Raw genomic sequence first — 26131 nt, forward strand, 5'->3', positions numbered from 1 at the left:
AAAGTCTGGATAGTGCACGTGGCAGTGCCTGGAGACAGCAGAATAGATGAGAAAAAACTGGAGAAGATAACAAAATACAAAGACCTACAAATAGAAATAGAAAGACTGTGGCAAAGGCAAGCAAGGGAAGTACCAATAGTAATAGGCGCCTTGGGTGCAATCCCAAAACAACTGGAGCACCACTTGAACACCATTGGCATTGACAAATTCACCCTTAGTCAATTGCAAAAAGCGGCCTTACTAGGAACTGCTTCCATCCTGTGACGATATCTGTAATACATCAAAGATCCATATCTGCCTATTCCAGGTCCTTAGTAAGGACTCGATAGGTAGTCAAAAATGCCAAATCCAGTCTGAACATCTGGCTGACTGTGCGATGATGATGATGATGATGATGATCATCATCAACAACAACAACAACAACAACAACAACAACAACAACAACAATAATAATAATAATAATAATAATAATAATAATAATAATAATAATAATAATAATAATAATAATAAGTTGGAAGAGACCTTGGAGATCTTCTAATCCAAGCCCCTGCTCAGGCAGGAAACCCTATACCATTTCAAACAAATGGCTGTCCAGTCTCTTCTTTAAAACTTCCAGTGTTGGAGCATTCACAACTTCTGGAGGCAGGTTGTTCCACTGATTAATTGTTCTAACTGTCAGGATATTTCTCCTTAGTTCTAGGTTGCTTCTCTCTTTGATTAGTTTCCATACATTGTTTCTTGTCCTGCCTTCAGGTGCTTTGGAGAATAGCTTGACTCCCTCTTCTTTGTGGCAGCCCCTGAGATATTGGAACACTGCTATCATGTCACCCTAGTCCTTCTCTTCATTAAAGTAGACATACCCAATTCCAGCAACCGTTCCTTATATGTTTTAGCCTCCAGTCCCCTAATCATCTTTGTTGCTCTTCTCTGTACTCTTTTTAGAGTCTCAACATCTTTTTTACATTGTGGTGACCAAAACTGGATGCAGTATTCCAAGTGTGGTCTTACCAAGGCATTGTAAAGTGGTATCAACACTTCATGTGATCTTGAGTCTATCACTGTTAATGCAGCCTAGCACTGTGTTGGCTTTTTTTGGCAGCTGCAGCACACTGCTGGCTCATATTTAAGTGATTGTCTACTAGGACTCCAAGGTCCCTCTCACAGTTACTACTATTGAGCAAGGTATCACCTATACTATACCTGTGCATTTGGTTTTTCTTGCCTAAATGTAGAACCTTAATTTTTTCAACATTGAATTTCATTTTGTAAGATAGCACCCAATGTTCAAGTCTGTTAAGATCATTCTGTACCTTAAGCCTGTCTTCTGGAGTGTTGGCTATTCCTGCCAGCTTGGTGTCGTCTGCAAATTTGATGAGTTCCCCATCAATGAGGACTACGTGTAGAAGAGCTGTGCTTTTGTTAATAGAATCAGCCACTCATAGCTGGTCAAAGTCAAGTAGGCATGAACTTCACAGATTTGGCATCTTTAATATTTGTCTGGGGCTAATTATCAAAATCTAAGAATAATCTCCCATCCTTATTTGTACAGTAGGATTTCATTAAAGCAAAGACTCTCAGTAACTTCCCTTCTACCTTGGAATTAGATCTGTTTCTTCTTCCATTCTTTTTCCAGCCTTCCTATAATCTCTCATAAATAAGTAGCTGAAGATACATGGAATTTCAGAGAAAGAACTTTCCAATCCTGGCATTTGAAATTATCATCCAGATGGCAGCTGGGAAAAGTCTGTATATATAGGACAGATCTATAAATATATTTTTAAAAGAAAGCTTGGCTGATTATTATTTGTGATACATTAGACATTTCCTGAGCATCTTACTATATAAGAGGCTTAAAACTATTTTCAATGCTTCTGTGAGTATGTAGAAGGCTTGTTTGAATTCATTTTAATTAATAGAAATTGTTTTTCCCAATTCCTCATCTAACATAGAAAGAGAACATTTCTATTAAGATTCTTCTCATCAGCTTATTCCACAGTTTCCCTCATAAGTACTGAATGTGTGTTTGATAATTACATTTATACAGCTGAAAATATAATAGTCCAAAATATGAGCCTATTTGTAGGAGATTTTATTTAACTAAGCTGTCTTTGCAATTCTCTTTGCCTGCTTTCTTGTCTTGCAAAAACAAGATGGCTGTCAAATATGTACCAAGCAATGCATCAGCTTCTTAGGTTATAAACTCCATCCACCTCTGCCAGACAACAGAAAAATCTGTGGATGTTTTGGGTAGCTGTGATTTGAGTTAATTATGAAAACATAATGTGAGTTCTAGCACTGAATTTAACAACTAAAGCTGTCATTATGTAAACCAATGGTGAATTATCCAACTTGTGACATCTGCCTGACTGAGTGGAAGCTCAATTCACTTCTTATGCTGGGAAATTTTCAAGTGTGTTTTCTGCAAAACTAAGTGGTGTACTTAGATTTTAGTTTAACTCTCTTGTGATATTTCCATGGGTATTTGTACAAGGGAAGGCAGAATTTGGAACTTAATTTGGATGTTGTGTGAAATATATTATCCATCTGTTTCAACACAGATCATAACTGTCATTTTCTTGTTTGTAGGACTGAAATTTTGGTTAAAGATACAGTTTTTTCCTAATGAACCTTTATTGCCACTAATGCAGAAATTTTATGTTATTTCAGCAACCATCTCTTAAATGCTCCAGTGGTCAACATTGCTTACAAGAAAATTTAACTTTACTGCATTCATCTTTATAAAATAAGGGGAATTGAATACAGTCAATAGTCAAAATCAATATACAATAGTTGGCTTATTATATCAATCAGTGACTGAATAAATCTTCCATATATGAGTGGATGTGCCATCAAGGTGGCTGACTGTAGCTCCTCACTTCCTCTACAATTCTATGCAATTAGGAATAAAACAAACTATTTCCATTACATCAAATATGTTGTTCTATCTCATCCAACCTCCAGAAAGGCTGTCTGTGGAAATGTTTAACAACACCAGGCAATCAGACCATATTTTTAACTAAAAAAAAAAAAAGTTTTCTGGCAGGAAAAAAAGTGATTATTGTCTGCTTTACAGACCAAGTCTGGTTAAAAGTATGACACATTTTAAATGGAGAAAGAAAGGTCCTGTAGAGGAGGAGGAGGAGGAGGAGGAGGAGGAGGAGGAGGAGGAGAAGGAGGAGTAGGAGTATACCTGAATACTTTTATGGCATCTTCCTTCCTGTAAGCTGCTGACTAAACATCAAGTGCAAGGGCTAAATACAGAAACCTGTTATGGAGGATACCTACTCCTGAAGAATGCCAATAAAGATTTAACCAGTCATATAGTGCCTCCTACTGGCCAGTAACCAATAATATCTAAAGCTTTCTTTAATAATTTTTACATGTATATATAAAAACTATAATTATATGGGTATTTTTGTTGACAGGGTTCCCCGGTGTCAGGTGACTCATGTTGAATTAATTGGAATCAAGTAACAACTGAATTTATTTTCTGGAAGGATTTAATAATGTGGTTACAGTAGTTAGGATGCTGGATAGCAGGTTAGCAAGCCCATGTTGGACATCCATGTGCTGCCACGGGGCGGGACAAACTCTTGCCCCACCCTGCCAGGGACATGAAAGGAGCCCCCCCCCAATTGGGCATCCCCCAGGTAATGGTGATGTCACCGGCTAATTCTTCAACCCGGTAGTTTCCAGCATGATGCTATGTGGTTACTGTAATTTCAGGAAACAACGATTGCATATAAATTATGGGTAATGCTACTGCCAAGACACTCAGGTCTCAAAATTAACACAATACAATTGCAAATTTAAGAGAAATCTTTTTTCACCCAAGAGAATTTGCCCCCTTTTGCATACTCACAATAGAAGCATATTTAAGCACAGCATCTATGAAGGTGCTTTGTTGCTTTGTTGCTGACTGCCTTCTCACTTAACCCTTAAATGTTTGCTCTTCAGGTTGTCCTCCCTTGGGTCTTGAATCGTTAAAAATTACTGATTTCCAGCTTCATGCTTCTACAGTGAAACGATATGGCCTGGGAGCTCACAGAGCACGGTTAAATATTCAGGTAAGATTATCTTTCTTTTTTAAAAAAAATATATGGAGGATATCAGGTTGTTGTTTTTTTTTTAAAAAAAACTAGTAAATGCCTTTCATTTTTTACCGCCCTAACATGTAATACCATTTTAAACAAAAGGAAACAATGCATAGCCTAATGTTGGTTAATAGTGAATACAGTAATAGAGGAACCTTAACCCTTTGTTCCTACAAGTTCCCCCTTAGCCCATTATTTGTACAAATGATGGTTTGTATATTCAGCTGTCTTGAAAATCACTTCAAATTCTTAGAGAGCTGGCAGTATAGAAATGCAATTGATAAGCCAATGCCAGACAATTAATCAAAGTACTCCCAAACATTGTTCTTGGCAGTCGGATAAAACTTGTCCTGCAGCTCTGGAGGAAGCAATACAACTCTTTCTTGGAATAATTTTTTGTGTGGAGCTGAAACAGATACAATTGTTAATTGGATTACTATCATAATATCCATACAAAGCCCTCATTGTCGTGTAGATATGGGGGAACAACACTGATCTAAGCTTGGAAGAGTTCCTGTGGGTTGAAAATCCTTTACAAATATTATGTCACAAGCAACCATCAACTCCTAAATTTTTTCTTAGTCAGATGCATGGTATGATCCCCCCCCCAATTTTCTTAAAAGGGAAGAGAAATCACTCTTTAGTTTGATGCTGATCAAAAAGGCTGGCATCAAAATGCACTCTCATAATTCTTTAGTGCTGATTGTATAGATGCTCATAACAAGAAGTGTCCAATTATGCAGAGCAAAATATCAGGCTTGATTAGAAGTTGGAGCACCTGGAAAACCCAGTGCCGAGTCCTTCAATGAACCCCTTAGAACGTTCTGAAATAATTATATTTGTGTGCTACCAGAGATTGGGCTGTTTCTTGCATCTGCATCTGCAGATGTTCTAGGATTCATAAGAAAATGTGGCATTGTGGTTTTAAAGCCATTGTCAATGCCATGATGAGAAATAGATTAGCTTTCAGCTTGTATGGTAAGTTATTTATTGGAAGCGATTGTAAGAAAGCTCTGAAAATTATGGAAAGGATGAAACTCAAAACTACTATGCACTCTAAGAGAACTATAAATATAACATCTTGTTTTGATTACCATGAAATACATGCTCTATGGTGCATGATTACTGATCTGCAGCAAAATCTTCTAATTAAAAAAAGCCCAGAAACTTCCATCAAGTTAAAGGAATAATTATATGCAAGATAATCCCAAAGGTGCTTTTTTCACGAGGCAACTGGACTTTCTTGTTTTTTCTTTGAAGACGTTTCACCTCATCCAAGAAGCGTCTTCAAGTCTGCCTGGATGGTCGGGCAGAGCTGAAGAAACTTCTTGGATAAGAAGCGGAATGTCTTCAAGGAAAGACACCTTTGGGATAACTATGACCTGGATGACTGAGAATCTCCATAGACATATGCAAGGTAACAAAAGACATTTAAAGAATCTCCTTTTTCCCTTCAGAAGTCCAGAGATGAAACATAACCTCATGCAGTCCTTTTCTGACTGATCTTTTTGCTTTTTGTTTCTGAGTTCTGGCTTTGCTATTCAACCCTGCCTTCTGTTTCACCATTTGTTCCTGTTACACACTCCAGCCTTGACCAGTACTTTGAAACAGAACCAGGTTTGGGGCTTCTAGGAGTCAATAAACAGGCATCTTCGACCATCAGCCATTGAAAAAAATGGAGGCTAGAATGTGCTACAGCTTTACTTGAGCTTACTTTTATCTCTTAACTCATTTCTTTTCAAAAGGAATCTATTCAGATTTCTAAAGACAGTTTTGCCTTCTCTTCAGGCAGGTATTAATGAGAATGATTTTTATGACGGTGCTTGGTGTGCCGGACGGAATGATCCCTACCAGTGGATTGAAGTAGATGCTCGTAGGCTAACAAAGTTCACAGGAGTTATTACACAGGGAAGAAATTCTCTTTGGCTGTAAGTAAATATATTATGTGGTAATATATTGTATGCATGCATGCATTGTCTAAGCAAAACCCAGATTTTTTAGCAACAAAATTATAATATAAATGACTATAAAACTACAATACTTTTAAAACAATAGTACTTTACGCTACTTTACGTCAAGCATGGAATTAGCCACATTGGCCCATCTAGTAGGAACTGTTGAAAGGCAGTTTCATTAGGACTAATTCTTCTTGTCGAGTTATTTCAATGGAGTTTTACTTTGTTAAATTAAATCTTGGTCTTTTTTTATCAATTTCCTCCATAATCATGGTTAGCTATTTGGGTGACACTGAGAACATTCAGAGTAAAAGGATATGTTCTTGATAATTTTCTGCTGAGACTTCTGTATTTCAAAACAACGTGTCCCTACACATTGATAACATTAATTTCAGTTCAAGGGAATCTAAAAGGTAGTTATCAGTATGTGTGTGTGTGGGGAGGGGGGAAGGTAAATAGCCTAACTCTGTTATAAACCACATAAAATGTATCTTTATTTCAAGTATTTCTGAAATAAATGTGGAAGCTCTAATCAACATATCTTGGTCTTGTTATTGAATTGTGACATCACTAGGCATGTTTCCTTTCTCATTTCCAGTTTGGATGGGATTGTTCACCATTCTTTTCATAGCCTTTGTTTGGATAATGTGTCCTTGAGGATAATGTGGCCATTATTTGTTGTTAGGATAAAACAGGGCTTCATGTTTTGGGAATATTCTTCAGTTTGATGCCGGTGCTGCTTAATTTCAAATTCAATATTAGAGGCAGAGTTTCACAAATGCTTATTTATGTACAAGGAGAATAGATACATTATAATTAATGCAGCCTGATTGAGCATCATAAATATAATTCTATTGGTAATTTATCCCTTTCTATAAACAAAATGTTGAGCATTCTGATACAAGAAAACATTGTTTCTGGTCTTGCCTTTTGGTGCCTTGATCAAACTATTTTCCAAAGCACTAAAAGTCAAGACAAGAAACAATGGATGGAAACTGATCAAGGAGAGAAGCAACCTAGAAGTAAAGAGAAAATTCCTAATGGTTAGAGCAATTAACTAATGGAATAGCTTGCCTTCAGAAGTTGTAAGTTCTCTATCACTGGAGGTTTTCAAAAAGAGATTGGACAACCATTTGTCTGAAATGGTATAGGATCTCCTGCTTGATCAGGAGGTTGGACTAGAAGATCTCCAAGGTCCCTTCTAACTCTATTATTCTATGTTATTCTATGTTATTGTATTTCACTGGGGAAAGTACGGTAGATTTCAACACATCAAGCTTTGTGTTAGGTATTAAATCTTTCCAAGCAAATGTTTTATATATTGTGCGCTGATCCTAGTAAATTTCAGTATGATTATTCAAGAGTGCCTACGTCTCAACAGCAGCACATATAACTTAATGACAGATATACAATGTCAGTTAAAATTCAACATTTAAACTCTGTTTAATTGTCAGTTGTCATAGTCTCCTTTTAATAACAGTGAAGCTCCATTCCAGTGCTGATAAAATAACGTCTCACGTTGCATTATCAAGTTTGATCACTGAAAATTCAAGATAGACTTTTCAGCGTGAAGAAAAGCAGTGATAGAAAGCTTCTCACATTAAATGTTAGGCTGTTGCACATTTATTAAAAGTACATCATTCCTGCCAGGAAAGGTTGACAGCCATAGACACTAGATTTTATTAGCAGTGTTTGGAGTACAATAAAGCTAGTCCCATTCAGAAAAAGAAAAACAGAACAGAGTGATAAAAGTAGCAATGGATAGAATTGTGTGTAGCTTCAGATTCAGCATCACGACAGACACATGGTCCATGTCTAATTGTCTGGCGGGGAAAAAGCACTGAGAATAATGCTAAGATGCTTTATTCTACTTTTGCTTTTGCAGACCCATAGAAGGCCAAAGATACAAAGCAGCATTTTTAACACTATCTTGTGAATACGAAGAAACATAAATATGGAACTAAATCAATGTCATCATAGGATAGTAGTTACTCTTTTCTTTTTGAAGCAATCTGAAAATATGGACTAGCCCCCCCCCCCTCCCCTGACAGCCAGAAAAGAATGCCTTGGGGTGTGTATCTGGTTAGTAGGAATCAATGCCTGCGTGCTTCTGTTCATTTTTCATCTATAGGTTTTTGCTATAGCCTTTTTAACTGGCATACATTGAAATACAAAAGGGGGAGTGGGTTCCAGAAGACTGCTAAGAGAAATCAATAGTGGTCATTGGTCAAAACTCTTTTATAGCTGGAATTTTATTCTGAAGGGTTCAGGAGCAAAAATGTTGGTACTGACATAAATTCAATATACCTCTGGTAGACACAATAATGATAGAAGTGAATCTCTCTTTCAGTTTCCTGATGCCATATTCTTACTTAGCTCTGAAGGTGGTTAGGTACTATAGGAGTTGAAATCAAGACAGCTTTTAAATAGTAACTCAATGAAAGTATACACTAAAAGGCAATGAAATGAAGAGCTCTCTTTCTAAAGCCATGCAGAACTGTGATGGACATCTGAAACAAAACATTTATATTAGTGGTAGTCCTCGACTTACGACCACAATTGAGCCCAAAAATTATGTTGCTAATTTGTTAAGTGAGTTTTGCCTCATTTTGCAACCTTTGTTGCCACATTTGTTAAGTGAATCACTGCAGTAGTAATGCCATTGTTAAGTGAATCTGGCTTTGACTTTGCTTGTCAGAAGGTCACAAAAGGGGATCACCTGACCCTGGGACACGGCAACCGCCGTAAATATGAACCAGTTGTCAAGTATCCAAGTGTAAATCTGCAACAGTCATAAGTGTGAAAAATGGTCATAAGTCATTTGAATGTTCGCTAAATGAACTGTTGTAAGTCGAGAACTACTTGTAATTCAGTCAAGAAGTGCTGTGGTTTAGATATTGGTCTAGGATAAGGGAGACTCAGATTCAAATCCATTTTCAGAGGTAGAAGGTCACTGGGTGACTTTGCGTCCAAGGGCTAATTTCAGCCCACCCTACTTTGCTCCCTTGTTGACTGCATTATAATGCATGGTAGAAGAACCCCATTCAGTCGATTATGTGAACAGTGTCATACTTTCTTCACTAGATGGCACTGGACCTAGGCATATCTGACAGAAGTGAGGAGCTTTTTTGTGTGTCAAGTCTGCCTTTAAACAAGACAATAATGCTTTTGTGTCACTTTTAGACTTTTTAGTCCCTCTTTAACAGGCTGCAAATGTTCGAGACTTGAAATAAACTTTTAACAGGCTGCAAATGTTCGAGACCCTGAAATAAACTTCCATGCTGGGCTGCATATGGTGATTTTTCTCATAAAAAGGTCAAGTGTTTGAACACTATTTTAAAAAAAAACGCAATTGCTACGATGACAAATTTCACAGGCACACGTTTATTTAAATGCTGGCATTCTTTTTTCCTTGTCATCTGCCTATGCACAGTAGACAGCTACCAAATTAAACTGTTAGAAAAATCTAAAATGGGTCTAATGATGAGTTTGATTAGATTCAATGGTTTCTTTGCGGTAAGCCTTAGGAAACGTGTAACTAAGGGGAAAACTTCTTTTTCTGGCCATTTTGGAAATTCTGTTCCTTTGTCATGGGTTATCTGGTTGCTAAATTAGATTTTTATGGCAATTAAACAATAATGCCATATACAGGGGCCACATTTTTCATATCTTTCCCAATGAATAATAATACCCCATTCTACAATTTCAGTCTTAAGGACATAAAACCTGTCAGTCATATTGACCTGCAGTTTTGTGACATATTCTGGAAATGGAGACACATTCTTAACTATTTTAGAGACTAGAGTTAGACTTGCAAACTCACCTAAGCTGAAGGGCTATTTTTCTCTCTGGAAATTCCAGTACCATGCCCAGAACCTTCAAATACGGATGTTCAAAATGTTAAAAACCTATTTTGAATGCAGGCAGATAGGAGAGTGGGATCATAATGTATCTTCAGGCACAGGTGGTCCTTGACTTATGACCAGAATTGAGCCCAAGATTTTTGTTGCTAAGCAAGACAGTTGTTAAGTTAATTTTGCCCCATTTTATGACCTTTCTTGTCACCGTTGTTCAGTGACTCACCGTAGTTGCTATGTTGGCAACACGGTTGTTAAGTGAATCTGGCTTCCCCAAGCTTGTCAGAAGGTTGCAAAAGATGATCACAGGACCTTGGGACACTGCAACCATCATAAATATGGGTCAGTTACCAAGAGTCTGAATTTTGATCACATGACCGTGAGGATGCTGCAAAGGTCATAACTGTAAAAAATGGTCCCAAGTCACTTTTTTCAGTGCTGTTGTAATTTTGAACATTCACTAAATCAGGGGTCCCCAACCTTGGCAACTTTAAGACCTGTGGACTTCAACTTCCAGAATTGCCCAGCCAGCATGGCTGGCTGGGGAATTCTGGGAGTTGAAGTCCACAAGTCTTAAAGTTGCCAAGGTTGGGGACCCCTGCGCTAAATGAACTGGGACTGTTCTGGAGGGCTGGACCAATGTAACACGATTTGGTGCCACCTCAACTCTTCAGGCTGATCCATGTGAGGGGCAAGTTCTGTGCAGATAAAGAAAATTGCTTTAGCTCCTCCCCCTCCTGGGGCATCAGCTGACTGACTGAGCGCATAATGACTCTGCAGAGCCGGACCCAATTCGGCATCTTGTCTTGTCCTCTGTAGCACAAATATTTAGTGACAACTAAAGGGCTGAATATGGCCTAGGCCCTAGGGGCTGTAAAATGCCCAGGTTTTTTAAGCTATTTAGCAAACATCTGGATTGCAGCACTATATTTCAATATTTTAACAATGCTAGAGTTTTTATTTTTTCCCCCAGTACTTAGATTCTTCTATATACCACTTTAATTATATATCTCAAGGAGATTCACAACCCAAGTGATAAAACAATAATTCAGTAATTTGAATCTAAATAGACTACAGAAAAGGAAACTCCCAAAACATATTCCAGATCTAGAACTGATTACCTTTGAAGATTGGACCATTTTTAGACCCCTGTAGAGTACATCATTGTACAAATATATGTAACTGAGCTGAGGGGAAACATTTTGATGGGTGTACATTATGTTTCCAACCTAAAAATACTGCACGCCCAAACACATAAACATATACACAACTCAATAATTCTATAATTCTTACTCCTGTAAGCTAAATTACCTAACAAAGAAAAATGGTAACACTTTCAAAAGTAAATATTATTTAAATCATGATACTTTATCATACTGTATTTGAAATTACCCCATAAATCAATGATATACAATTTAAACATATTTTCCTTTTAGATCTAGCTTTTCTAAGAAATTATTTAAGCTAGCATGTTATGACATGCTAGCTTAAATAATGTTATGTTGCTTTTTTTTTTTTTTGCAGATTTGGACTGCATGTTCAGCACTTAAAAATAACCTCAATAATGAATTCATTGCTTCTGTGCATATAATGGTTTTTTCCTTCTGTATTTTTCCATATTCATAAATGGGAGAAATGTATCTAGTTTTACATGTGAGAGACTATTTTTGAAGAAATGTGGGATTATTTCTGTGTACATTGTTTATTATTTAAATGTCAGTTTTTTTCAGGATCTTTTTGAACTTAGTGAATGTTCTTTTTAAATATTGTTTAAATATAACGCACTGAATTTACAAATTCACAAAAAACCTTAACGCAATTCTGGAGGATAGGAGAGATGCATCCTTTTTTTTAGTGATACTCAACATTTTAAAACATACTAAAGGAGTGGTATACAGATCAACTTACAACAGTTCGGTTTGTGACTGTTTCAAGTTACAAAGGCACTGAAAAAAATGACTTATTACCATTTTTCACACAACCATTGTAGCATGATCAAAATTTGGATACTTGGCAATTGGTTCCTATTTATGATGGTTGCAGTGTCTGTGAAGCCCAGGTCATGGCAACCGTTGAACCAGTTGCCAAGCATCCAAAGTCAATGGGGAAACCAGATTCACTTAACAACCATGTTACTAATTTAAATAACCGCAACGATTCTCTTAACAACCATGGCTAAAAAGATCATAAAATGGGGCAAAATTCACTTAACACATGGCTCAGTTAACATCATTAATTTTGAGTTCAATTCTGGTCATAAGTCAAAGACTACCTGTAGTCATATTATTTATATATACACACACAGGTGTATCTGCAAATTATGGTAGAAAAAAAGCATGGTGCCCAATGGGTGGAGCTGCATTACCTGGTCACGGCCAATGATTTTTTTTAACCATACCCTGCAGCTGACTTAGGGACATCAAAATAAGAATCCAAATAGTTTATTTATTTATGGAATTTATTTACTACCTCAATTTTCATGGACTTTAGGAGGTTAATTAATTTTCATGTTCTGCTTTTAATTAATTAAGCAATCTAATTTAGCTAATTATGGAGATGGGAGGTTTAGAAATAGGAAATCTAAATAAGTATTTTATCTAACGCATGATATTTAAACTATTTGGGATGGCAGATTTGGTTTCAACTTGTCTTTTAGTATTTTTTTCCCTCTCTTTCATAGTTAATTTTTGCTTTCCTTGGATTGTGGATTGGATTCACCTTCTAATTGCCTCTCCTCTAATATTGCTGGCTGCACTGTTATAGTCTTTCCTATTTCTGCCACATGCATTGGTCTTCCACTACTCTCAGCAGGCATGGCTGCAGATAAGAGAAATTTAAAAATGCACCAAAATGGTGAAAGCAATAATACTGGCTTTAAATAGGATATTGGGATCATTTTTTCCTTTTAAATGGGATTTTGCTTTACAGCTAAGAGCTGAGATGTGGAAGTTTTTATACTGTACATGTTAATTCATGTTCTTATTTTAGAGCTGTGCTGCAACTTTTGGATTGGAGAAGATGTTACGTATTGATTTGCTTGTAATTAAGATATGTGAAAAGTTTAAAATTTGTGAATTAAGAAGAGGTGAAGAAATTGTTTACTTTTCTACTTGTAATGAGATTGGGAAGCTGCTTTATTTAGGTGGAGAGTTATTTTAATTTTTCATTTGTTGTGCTTCCCCCCCCCCCTTAGTTTGAGTTATCCTTTACTTTTAATTAAAACTGTTAACAAAATTATTACCAAAAAAAGATCTTATCTTTGTAAATTAGGTAGGACAATAATTTTCAGTATTATGAAAAGAGAGGAATGACTCTTCACTGATTTTCTTTGAAATTTTGGAATTGCTAGCTTTATTAATTTATTAATTTATACTGAAGATTTCAATCTTTTGTTTCTTGAAATAATAATTTAGTGCAGTCCTTTCTTTGGAAATTTTGCACAAATAGCAGATAAATAAAAGGTTTAAGGGATATTGGCTATTAACATTAAAATATTGCATGACAACGATTAAATGTCCATATGAAGACTTTTATATTTATAAAGTCTATATTCCAGTTTTAAATACAAATTGACAAATCTGCTTTTTCTTTCCAAAGCATAGCATATATTAATAATAACAATAATAGAATAATAATATGGATTATGGTTCTATTGTTGTATGATATGTTGATTAGAAAGAGGGAAATACCAAATTATTATAATAATAAAAGAGAATCTTTTCTAGAAATAAAATTTGGAATGAGGAAATTGAATATTATGTACTTTTGAATCAGTAGCAAAGATTCTTAAAATCTTACATATATTGCTCATAATAACATAATGTGAGTAGTTACAAAAAAGTCAACTCCACTCCAATAAATTGGAGATGTAATATTCAACCAAAGAATACAAGTCTGTCCAGTTAGTATTCTATTTTTGTTTGATATTGAAATGAATGTAGTGTTATAAAAATCACTATGATTTAAGGAAGTGACTGAGCTTCTGAATTTCAGTAAAAAAATAAGATGGACCTTTATAACTGTATTGTGCTTATGACGTTTGACCCCTCCCTCAAATTCAGCCTAGTCATCTCCCCCATCTACCTTGCTACTCAACTGCTTTGGAGCTAATCAAATTTGGTACTTAACATATTTTGATGTGAAAATTTTGTTGTGGTAGTCATTGTTTGTTTGGTACTTGACACACAAGCTAGAACTTGTCAGTGTCGGCTGCCTTGTGAATCTAACCCTACATTCTTCCTATGGGAAAAAATTGTTTGGTACTCATTGTTTTTGGCACTCATCATGCCTCCTGTAACTAATTAATGATAAGTACCAAGGTACCACTGTACTTATTAGAATCTGGGCATTATGTATTCTATTCATGTTGTATGTTTTAATTTTGTAGTTCTATTTTTTTTTCTTTTCAAAGAACTAGCAGATGATATATAAATGCTGCCAACAGATATATAAATAGAAGCATCCTTAAGGAAGGAAGCAATTAAATAACTATAATTGTCCCATCAAACTGAAAATAACACGCTGCAAAATAAGGTGGGCTTTGATATTCTTTAGAAAGCAGATACAATGCATTAATAATAATAATAATTTAAGAAAACCATCCTCTGTTTCTTTCTAGGAGTGACTGGGTAACATCTTACAGAGTTATGGTGAGCAATGACAGTCATGAATGGATCACTGTCAAAAATGGTTCTGGAGATATGGTTAGTGTCCCAAGAAATATCTTAACTGCTTATGCCCATTCAGCAGTCATATCCCTATCAGTAAGATGGCTTAATTTCACCATTCACCTCCCCAAATTTTAAAGAATCAACAGCAGCTAGCCTGATGAAATGATCAGAAAGCCTGTAATTAACCAGATCTTAGGGAAATTAAGAATAGTGGATGCTGAATTTTGAAGTTCACTATTGAAGACCATTACATACACCTTCCACATAGATCAGGTCAAGTAGTTAAAGCAGTTTACAAAATCTTTCTACCCAAATTCAAAAATACAAGTGTATTTGTTAGGGGGGGGGGAAATCTCAAGTGAAGATTAGGCTATTCAAAGCTTCGTTAAATCTCTTGCCTGCCACTTTTGTTTGTCAACAGACACCCAGTTCAGGTAATAACATCTTATGAACAAGAGCACTGAGCTCTACAAGAGAGATGTGTGTTTTTCCAGTTTCCCTATAAGTTTTATTATGGCTAATGCAATACTCCAGACTTTTCAAAGTCTGTGACAATGTTACAGTTTGCAATATTTCTAAACGGTGAATTTATATTCTGACTGTGGTGCATTATTTTTTTTTAGACACCCCTAGATTAGAACTTCTCTATTAACAGTATATTCAAGACAGAAAAGGAAAGAAAGATTCTTGAAAGTGGAGAAACAGGATAAATGTTTGCACTATTTGAATTAAGAATAATCATGGCCATTCTATACATTCGGTTACATTTCTTTTACCCAAAAAAAGGCAACTCATACATTGTTCACTGTAACAGAACAAACATTTGTGCCACAAGTTATCAAAGAGTAGAGTATAAATGCATGCCTATTATAATAATAAGCACAGTAATAGAACTAATATAACATCTAAGAGAAAATGCAATTATTTAATTTAACTAGAAGAACTAGTAGTAGGTAGAGTCAATTACCTGCAATTGATCTGGATATATATATTTTTTCTTCTGCTGACTTTTTTTAATGTTAATTTTCCCATAGATGAAATGCAAATAGCAGTCTTGGAAGAGATCTAAAGCAAGTTTTGCAACCTATAGTTTCAAAGTTCATATAGCCTCCTCCAAAGCTGCCTAATGTGACAGAATTAAGAAAGCTGTGGAGTATTTTAAATGTATAACTTTAGATATAATTTGTTTTTTGTTTTTGTTTTTGTTCTACTCTGATTCTGTCTATCCTAGCTTGACCTACTTTTTCAGATCAGAAATCTGTATCTTTCCCAACTAATACATTTTATTAAAACTCATAAGCTTTTGTGAGCTTTTCCTTGCCAAATAGCTCAAGTGGGTTCAGCATCAGTTTCCCTTCCAAATCCTTTGTAATTTAATATTTATTTAATGCTCACAGTTTATATATATAATTACAAGCATAATATCTTTTCTCCCAAACTGGAAAAATATTCTTGCACAAAGCGCAAGATATTTAATCAATGTTTTATGTTCCTGAAGTAGATTTATATCAATAAAAGCATCCTCCGAAATATCTAAACAATTCTGTGCGTTGTTTTCTTGGACAGCTTTCATTACCTTCTGAAAGTCTGCTGTCTAAAACCCAGACAAGGGTTTATGCCAGGGGTCTTCACAGTTGGCCCTTTTATGACTTGTGGACAGCCAGTGTGCCTGGCTGAGGAATTCTGGGAGTTGAAGCCCACAAGTCATGAAAGGGACAAGTTTGAAGACCCCTGGTTTATGCCATCACCATCCCTCTGTTTGTGACCTCTCCTGGTTCTCATTTTACTGATACTGTGTCATCAGCGAAAAGCCAAAATATAGAATACAGGTAGTCCTCTACTTACAACTGTTCACTTAGTGACCGTTTGAAGTTACAACGGCACTGAAAAAAAGTGCCTTATAACCATTTTTTCAGACTTATGACCATTGCAGCATCCCCGTGGTCATGTGATTTACAGTCAGACGCTTGACAACTGACTCACATTTATGACGGTTGCAGTGTCCCAGGGTCATGTGACCATCCTTTGCCACATTCTGACAAGCAAAGATAATGGGGAAGCCAGATTCATTTAACAAGCCAGATTCATTTAACAACCAGGCTACTAATTTAACAACTGCAGTGGTTCACTTAACGACTGCTAAGTGTTGCCCCACAGAAAAGTGGGTCAAAACTCACCTGGTTACCTTCGAGACTGCCTCCTGCCACAGATTACCCCCCACCGACCTGTACGCTCTCACAGAGTGGGTCTCCTCAGGGTACCGTCGGCCAGACAGTGCCGGCTGGCGACCCCAAGGGGGAGGGCCTTCTCTGTGGGAGCTCCCACCCTCTGGAACGAACTGCCCCCAGAGATCAGGGTGATTCCTGATCTCCCTTCCTTCCGCCGCGCCCTCAANGTTTTAATTACTTTTAAATTGGACATTCTCAAATATTTCGTTTTAATTAAATTTTAACTAGGTGTAATATGTTAGCTTTTTATCATTTGTCAGCCGCCCTGAGTCCGAAAGGAGAAGGGCGGGATATAAATGCAATTAATAATAATAATAATAATAATAATAATAATAATAATAATAATAATAATAATAATAATAATAACAACAACAAATTTCTCAGCGACATAAATTTTGGGCTCAGTTGTGGCCGTAAGTGGAGGACTACCTGTACTTTCAAACTGAATTTGCTTAACAATGTTTTTTCCCCAGTACTGCTTGGTAAAAAAAAAAAAGGTTTTCCATTTGTTTCACTGCTATATTCTCATATTCCATATTTATTGAGCTGGTGGCATTCCCTTTGTCTAAGGCAGGGGTCTGCAACCTTGACAACTTTAAGACTTGTGGATTTCAGTTCCCAGAATTCCTCAGCCAGCTGTGGAGCTGAAGCCCACACAAGTCTTAAAGTTGTCAAGGTTGCAGACCCCTGGTCTAAGGAGGTAGAGCTCTAAGTATCCCTTTTAAAGGCTATATGCAGCACTCACTCTACCCAAAGGTAGATTCTTCACCAAAAGGCACAGACTCAGGTGATGTCTGGTGGGAGGCACATTTCCCCCCCCGTAACTTGCAAAGCAGTAATATGCTACCTTGCAAGTTAATGTGAAGACAAGGAAGATGAGGGAAGGGAGTTTCTCTCCAACACAGTAATCCATTTTAATTTTGCCTCAAAAGAGGCTCCATTTAAACTGAAGAAAATGGAATTAGGAATAATATTTTCTTTGGCTGGTCCATGCAACACCCAATTCTCCTTCTAACTTTTCACGGCTTTTAGTTTTTGTTATTAACGATGCCCCTTCTCTGTGTTTTGAAATAGCTTTTTGAAGGCAACAGCGAAAAGGAAATCCCGGTCCTTAATGAGTTGCCAGCGCCCCTTGTGGCACGTTACCTGCGGATAAACCCTCAATCCTGGTACGAGGAAGGAAACGTGTGCATGAGACTTGAGATCCTAGGCTGCCCTCTCCCAGGTAAAGCCATGCTTAGCACCAGACTCAGCATAAAGCATACAAATGTATATATATATACAAAGAAAGTTCTGGGTTTATTCCAGATAGTATAACAACAACAACAACAACAACAACAACAACAACAACAACAACAACAATAGAGTTGGAAGGGACCTTGGAGGTCTTCTAGTCCAAACCCTGCTGAATCTTTTTGAACCAGATGGCATATTAAGGATGTTCCAAACTTCTTAGATATGCTGTCACAAATGATACAATACAGCAGACATGTCAAACACAAGGCCCGGGGGCCAGATGTGGCCCGCAACGTGGTTTCATGTGGCCTACGAAGCCATCCTGGAAACAGTGAGGGAATGGCCCCCATTGCCTTGGCCCCGGCTCTGGCCACCCGGGAGCCAATGTACAATTTTGTGGTGGCCATCTATCCTGAAACACATTTAGTTTTAGCTCCACAAGACTGTCTGGAAACAACAAGGGACTGCCCCTGCTGTGTTGGCCCCACCCCCCTGGGTGCACGCTTGGGAGGTGTCACCCTTTGTGAGGAATGAAGAAATGCACCATCGCCTGGAAGTGGCCAGCAAATGGCCCTCGCCTACTACACATATCTGGCTTGATGGGCTCCGGGGCAGGGATTTCGGCAGGCTCTTCCAGTGAACCATACCTTGGCGCTTGCCCTGGTCCCACCCCCTTCTGCCAGAGACCCTCAGATCTGTCCCACTCCTGCCCAGGTCCCCACAGGCACCCTTGACACGAACGATGTAGAGCTGGCCATGCCCACCCAGTAGGCCACACCCACTCCAGCCACGCCCATCCAGTAGGCCATGCCCACCCTGGCCACACCTACCCAGCCCCCCAAGACAACCGTAATGCTGATGCGGCCCTCAATGAAATTGAGTTTGACACCCCTGCAATACAGGTTGTGCTCAACTTACAACTCTTCATTTAGTGACCATTCAAGGTTGAAATGGCACTGAAAAACGTGACTTATGACTGTTTTTAACATAACCATTGCAGCATCCCGTGATCATGTCATTAAACTTCAGATGCTTGGCAACGGACTCATATTTATGACAGTTGCGATGTCCGACAAGCAAAGTGAATGGGGAAGCCAGATTCACTTAACAACTGTATTACTAACTTAATAAGTACAGTGATTCACCTAACAATTGTGTCAAGAAAGGTCGTAAAATGGGGGATACTCGCTTAAGAAATGTCTCACTTAGCAACATAAATTTTGGGCTCAATTGTGGACGTAAGTCAAGGACTACCTACATAATAGGGCAGACCAGGGATTTTTCTCCTTTCTGTTTTGTCCAGCTTGCGAAAATACTCCATTTATCTTTTATTGTGCCATTTGACTTTGGGGAATTGGACACAGCTCCAAACAAAGCACTGGTTAGCAGCCACCCACCATTCTGAATTTCTGAAAAATCTTATCTACTTAGAATACTAAGTCATTAAAAAAAAAGAAGGTAGAATTATTTCCATAAGTTGTAAGGGGGATTTTTTCCATGATAGCTTGTTATTAGAATTAATAATACATGAAGAAACTAGAAAAGGTACACACATAGTAGCTGTTCATATTCTTTCTTGGTTTTTTTATTCTACAAATAGATACATAATAAGACATAATTTGCAGTAGCCTGGAAAATATATTTATTTATTGATTGGTTGGTTGGTTGGGTGGTTTAAATTTATATGCCACCCATATCACTGTTGAATAATTTTGGATAATTTTTCCCCTATTTATTCCACAAAAATATCCACAAAGATTTTTGCCCTTATTGTAAGGATCTATATCTGCATTTGATTGGTTTTCAGTATTTTCTCGACTTATTTTTCTTGACATTGGAAAGAATATTAATGGCTGAACCTAAGAAGTATGTGATTAGACTTGTAGACTTCAATTTTTAGCCCCAGTCCTTCATCTGTAGTGAAAATTGCTATTGTACTTTAATGCAGTGATTTTCTGAAATAACTTTATATGTAAGCATTAAATAAGGTATCCAATTAGATTTCTCATTTTGAAACGATTCTCTATGGATTTAACAATATGTACAGCAGTTGATATATCTATATCAGTTACTATGTTATCTCTAGTTTATATTGGCATTGCAAAGATATAAAAATACTGAGTGAGAATAAAAAAAACAGAGAATGTAAAGTGGACCAGTTATGTAAAGTTGTATCCCTATACTATTGTCAATTATGTAAAAGACGTATCCCTAGAAGAAGCTAAGTCTATTTTTGTACTTCACAGATCACTGAAAATTTTGTTCATTTTATACATGACATAAACATCATTGTACTGGATAAATTTATCTAGTATTAGCTTCTGATATATTTTCCTAAACTAAATGTTAAGGTTAATCAAATACATAGATAAGCATATATAAATAACATGATGTGGATTATAACAAAGATTCTGGTGGTTTCAATGTAGATATGAATCTTACATCTGAAGAGTAACGTTCTCCATTCTAAAACAAAAATAAATTGAAAAATGGAATAGGATGTTGAATTGTCACCTGCAGTCTGCGTAGGGATTTTCAATCACCATTTTGACTATTCTAATCAGCTCACTATTACAACAAGATCTATGTTATTATCATTCAATAACTGTTTTGTGAATGATCATGGTCAAAAATATTACTCTTTCTTTCTGAAAAATATTTATCTTTTTTTAATTACAGATCCAAACAATTATTATCACAGAAGAAATGAAATGACTACAACAGACAACCTAGATTTCAAGCATCATAATTACAAAGAAATGAGGCAGGTAGGATGCAAAGGAGCCTTAAACAGGAAACAAAGTGGCATTACTAAGAATAGGTACCCTGAAGAAATGTGAGGTAAAAAAAGACAATGCAGAGAGTCAAAATCATACTAATGGGCTATTCGGTGATATAGCCTTAGGTTATAACCATTAAACTTTGTTTTAAAATAATTGGATGCGCTTACTGATCAGTTGATTTAAAGCCTGCTTCAAAAATTTAGTTGCCTGTAATCGACTGGGAACATAATTTAGTTAAGTATTTCTCAAAATAATTCTCCCACCTACTTTATTGCAATTTTTTTTAATTTCGAAAGGGACATTGTTTTTTCTAGTTCTTTCTCAATAAGGACCTTTTTTAAAATATTCATATGGGAGAATGACACATACTGTGTTGCCCTTAAGGTGTTTCAGGGATACTATACATCAGATTCTTATTATGCTTACACTGAGTAAAAATTAAGAAAAGTCTTCTTCATGCAGCAATTGTTCATACAACGGAATTACAGAGTTGAAAGGGAACTTAAAGGTCTTCCAGTCCAACCCCCTGCTCTGGCAGGAAACCCTATACCATTTTAGACAAATTGTTGGCTAGACACTTTACAAAAAATAGTTGGGAATGAAAGAAGTACAAGGTCTGATTGACAAGAGGATAGGCTCTGGCTGGTAGGAGAAGACAGGGGAAAAAAATCTATATTCAAGTTCTGAATTTATAGGTGAGATAAAAATTTGGAAATATTAGTAAGAATTTTGTAGCAATGGGCAATTTGTAACACAACCATCCTGTTCAAGAAATATTTCTATACTAGCATGGTTCCAGCTTATGTGAAAGTCTTGTATGTATGTATGTATGTGTATGTATGTATGTTTATGTATGTATAGTATGTATGTATGTATATGTATGTATGTATGTGTATGTATGTGTATGTATGTATAGGGTTTTCACTATAGATCATCTTATGGAGCCAACGGGGACTGGATCTTCAGCAGAACAAGTTGATATGTGGATGGACTGCTCACCATTTCTTATATTCTGAGACTTGAGAGCTCAACAGAAATCTTATCTGGAATTAATAATTCTGCTGCCTGCTCTAAGAAACCTGTTTGATTTTATTATGTTCTTTGTTTAATTTTAAATGAAGCAAAATATTACAAAGAAAATACATTCTGTATCATGGTCTCCAAGCATCTCTTCATTTGGGAAAATAAGCAGCATGTTAGCTTCAGGGTAAATAACAGAATAACACAATAACAGAGATGGAAGGGACCTTGGAGGTTTTCTAGTCCAACCCCCTGCTCAGGCAGGAGACCCTATACCATTTTAGACAAATGATTGTCCAATCTCTTCTTAACCACAACCTCTGGAGGCAAGTTGTTCCAACTTCCACTGATTAATTCTTCTAACTGTCAGAAATTTCTTCTTACTTCTAGGCTGCTTCTTTCCTTGCTTAGTTTCTATTGATTGCTTCTTGTCCTGCCTTTAGGTGCTTTGGAGAATAGCTTGACTGCCTTTTCTTTGTGGCAACCCCTGGGATATTGGAACGCTAGTATCATGTCACCTCTAATCCTTCTTTTCATTAAACTAGACTTATCCAATTCCAGCAACTGTTCTTTATGTTTTAGCCTTCTTTATGTTTTAGCATCTTTGTTGCTCTTCTCTGCACTCTTTCTAGACTCTCAACATCTTTTTTGCATCATGGTGACCAAAACTGGATGCAGTATTCCAAGTGTAGTCTTACCAAGACTTTATAAATTGGTATTAACACTTCATAGGTTTCCTTCCCTGGAATAATTCTGAGAAAGCTCTTGTGATTGTGCCACACTGATTACAGGTAGTCCTCAAGTGACAACAGCAACTTGGACTGGAATTTCCATTGTTAAGTGAAGGTATACAAGGCATGCCAGTCAGAAGGGAATTTCAAAGACTGGTCATAACCACCATTGAGAGCCATTGTCACTTCAACCGTTGCTGAATGAATAGTTGTAAGTCGGTAGTCAAATGAAAGGTCTTAGAGACTCAGCCAGAGTCAAAGCCACCACAAAGTGTCCTGTGTATTCCTGTGCTGTGGTACATGTTACCTGTGGCAGGGTAGATGGTCTGATCTTAAAGTCATATGGATTTATTCAAGATCATTCTGGCTTCTGTTGTCTTTTTTGTAGGTGCTCTGTACCCAGAATGTCTCCAGAATGCTGGCGAAATTTGAATATTAAGAATTATAGTGAAAACCTAATCAGATGTATTGGATTAAAGTGTGAATTAAATGTAGTCATTCACCAGCCTTCTGTAACTCAGAAAGTATCAAAATAGGTTTATAAATGTATATTTTAAGGTAAAATAAGTTTTGGAACTAGTTAAAATATATAGTGAAATATCACATACCCCTTTTATAGATTTGTATGTGTCTCTGTGCATGTGTCTCTGTGTGTGCAGATATATTTTAGCAAACTGAGAGCCTGTTTGGTCGAGCTGGTTAAGATACCAGCTAGAAAAAGAGACCGAGTTTTAGTTCTGTCTTAGGCATGAACACTATGTGGGTGACTTTGGACCAGTTACACTTTCTTAGCACGCAATGTCAGGCTTAGGCGACATGCTGCTTGACCAATTCTTGTCTGAACTAATGGATCAACACTTGATTTATTCAAAGAAAGAAAGAAAGAAAGAAAGAAAGAAAGAAAGAAAGAAAGAAAGAAAGAAAGAAAGAAAGAAAGAAAGAAAGAAAGAAAGAAAGAAAAGAACAGACTATATCTACATTAAATTGTTAGCAATGTAATGTAGCTATAGCTTGGAAAAGAGTACATAATAGATTCTTCAGATTCTCTCTTATAATCAACCTCTCTTATAATCAAATCTGAGCATTTATCAGAGTGTTAAATACTTTGATGTGGTTCTGATGATTCTGGATTCTCTCCAATTGTGTCTAGCAAAGAGAGAGGTTTTTAATTCCCTTCATTCTTTTATAGCATATGGGATTTAAAAACAGAAAAACAAAGAAATAAATTCTCTCTCCAATCAGCACAACCAATGGTGGGAAAAGGGGGAAAAATCAATCAAAGAGCTAAATCTAAGACAAGACAGAGGCTGGGATTCCTCTGATTTTAACATTTTGGCAATCTGGGGAGACTGTTAGTTACTTCCTAATCTCCAACCTTGGGAGAAAATCTAAATTGGATTTCTTTCTCCAAGCCCAAAGGACAGAAACTCCAAATATCTAGGATTTTGTCCCAGAAAATATAAATATTGCTGTCTAAATGAATGAGTGATATATAATATGCTTGAGCAGAAATGTGCAGCAGAGCAGGCTCTATTCTGCAGCAAATACAAGTATTTGATGGGGTTCTGTGAGAGGCTAAAAAGAAACGGGAGGGAGAGGGAAGGGGGGAGCGAGTTCATTTGAATGTAGCCCTGGGCAACCATAGCAATTTTTCTAAGGTACAGTGGAAAATGTTGGATTTGTCAGCTAAGGAGGGCATTTGTACTCGTGATGACTCATCGGGGGTTCTAAGAAACAAGAAATAACAGTTTCCACAGCCTAAACAAGTTTAAAAACCCCTAAAGAAGAGGACTTTTGAAAGGCACTTGCTTTATGGTTGATTTGATTCTACTAGATACAGTAAATGAATAGTAGACTTCATACAGAGGGTACAGATGGCATTAGAGGCCACAGAATGCAATTCCATATAAAGATTCAGATAGATGTAAGCCCATTCCAATTTATGTTTAGATAAAATTAATATTCTTAGATTTAGCGCTTGAGTAATATCACTCTTAATTAATATCACCAGCAATGTAGGTGTAGAATGTGCTAAAGATTTTTTCCTACCTTATTCTTCAAATATGTTTAGAAATGAAGTGTATGAGACATTTTAGTGTATCAAATCTTTGCCGTATTTATCCTGGATGAGTCATCCTTCTTCCTTTTTACTGAACAATTGTGTACTGAGTCACACACTGTTCAGAAGAGATTTCATGGCCTATATTTCCAGCAGACAGATTAGATGAGTAGGAACTCAATTGGCATAATTAGTGTCAAGAACAATAACTTTAAAAGCGTTTTAATTCCTAAGGCTGGTCAGGTAGAATATTTGTGTGTGTGTGTGTGTGTGTGTGTGTGTGTGTGTGTGTGTGTGTGTGTGAAAGTGAAACATTAAAGCAGGGAGGAGGGTGTTGATTTCATCAGCTCTTATATAACAAATAAAGTTGTGATTAAACAGTGATTTCAACTTGCCAGTGGAGAGCTAATATCCGTATATGTATTATCTGCTTATTTAAGAATTTTCAGAGTGTTCTTGTAATATAGCAGTTCACTCTCATTGATAGTGATGGTTTTCTGCATAATCCAAATATTTCCTTTAAATGCTTCAAGCAAATAGTGGTTCAATAATCAAAGAATTGTGTATATTTGAAATGGCCCAAATGTTTGCTTTTCAGGAAAAAGAAGAGGAAAAGGGTAATTCAAAGGTGCTAGATTATGTCCTTTAAGTCTAATGTTCAGCCTTCTTAAAATTGTTGTTCCTGCATTCTGCTGATATGATTCCCATCATTTCAGTACTCTATCCTTTGCTTGCCTTTACAAGATGCCAACGTTTAATTTAAATACTTTTCTTTCATTTTCAAGAAACATGGTTATAAGGAAGCTGCTGTGCAAAAGACATGATTTAGTCTAGTGCTCTATGGAAAGAAAGAAAGAAAGAAAGAAAGAAAGAAAGAAAGAAAGAAAGAAAGAAAGAAAGAAAGAAAGAAAGAAAGAAAGAAAGAAAGGGTGGAGAGAGGCCAGCAAGATGCAGGTGGGGAGATCTGGTATCCTAGTAGAGTTAATGCATTGCAAAGATGATTCCCACCGTTATTAGAGGAAACGTGAAGAGACTACTTGCTATGAAACATTTTATTTTTAATATCATTTTAATAGGCATTTCTATGTCATGCCTCAGCAGGCATTTCAAAAGCAGTCAGGAATGTCATTGAAGGTAATGAAAGTCAATAGAATTTTTTAAAAAATCAATCAGCTGTATGGATGACCCTTAGTCAATCAAATTACTAATTGTTTCCACACTCTGTAGGAAAAGACTTCCTGCCCCTGAAACATTGATAGCACACAAATGTGTATACACTCGTGCAGATTATTAAACCTGGATACTTGTAAATGCTGGTAATAAAGATACATCTGTCTCAATCCTGGCATTCTTCCACTGACAAGATAAATGTATAGCCAAGTTTTCTTGCAAGCCCAACATGGAGTTTCCAAAAATCTAGGAATAATTAGTGTACCTCTCTCTCTCTCTCTCTCTCTCTCTCTCTCTCTCTCTCTCTCTCTCTCTCTCTCTCTCTCTC

The 26131-nt window shown here is 36.6% G+C and overlaps 1 protein-coding gene across 1 annotated transcript in view; it reads left to right on the plus strand.

Annotated features, from left to right (window-relative positions):
- The window catches only part of CPXM2 (carboxypeptidase X, M14 family member 2), a 96420-nt gene that overhangs the window by 36670 nt on the left and 33619 nt on the right, over positions 1-26131 (plus strand). The window contains exons 3-7 of the mRNA XM_015814223.2: positions 3958-4067; positions 5883-6022; positions 14525-14609; positions 17879-18029; positions 20720-20808. Of these exons, the coding sequence (XP_015669709.2) occupies positions 3958-4067; positions 5883-6022; positions 14525-14609; positions 17879-18029; positions 20720-20808 (575 nt within the window). The remainder of the gene's footprint in view (positions 1-3957; positions 4068-5882; positions 6023-14524; positions 14610-17878; positions 18030-20719; positions 20809-26131) is intronic.

The sequence above is a fragment of the Protobothrops mucrosquamatus genome, unplaced genomic scaffold (genome assembly GCF_001527695.2).
Source record: "Protobothrops mucrosquamatus isolate PMUCROS unplaced genomic scaffold, P.Mucros_1.0 scaffold229, whole genome shotgun sequence".
In the NCBI taxonomy this organism is placed as follows: Eukaryota; Metazoa; Chordata; class Lepidosauria; order Squamata; family Viperidae; genus Protobothrops; species Protobothrops mucrosquamatus.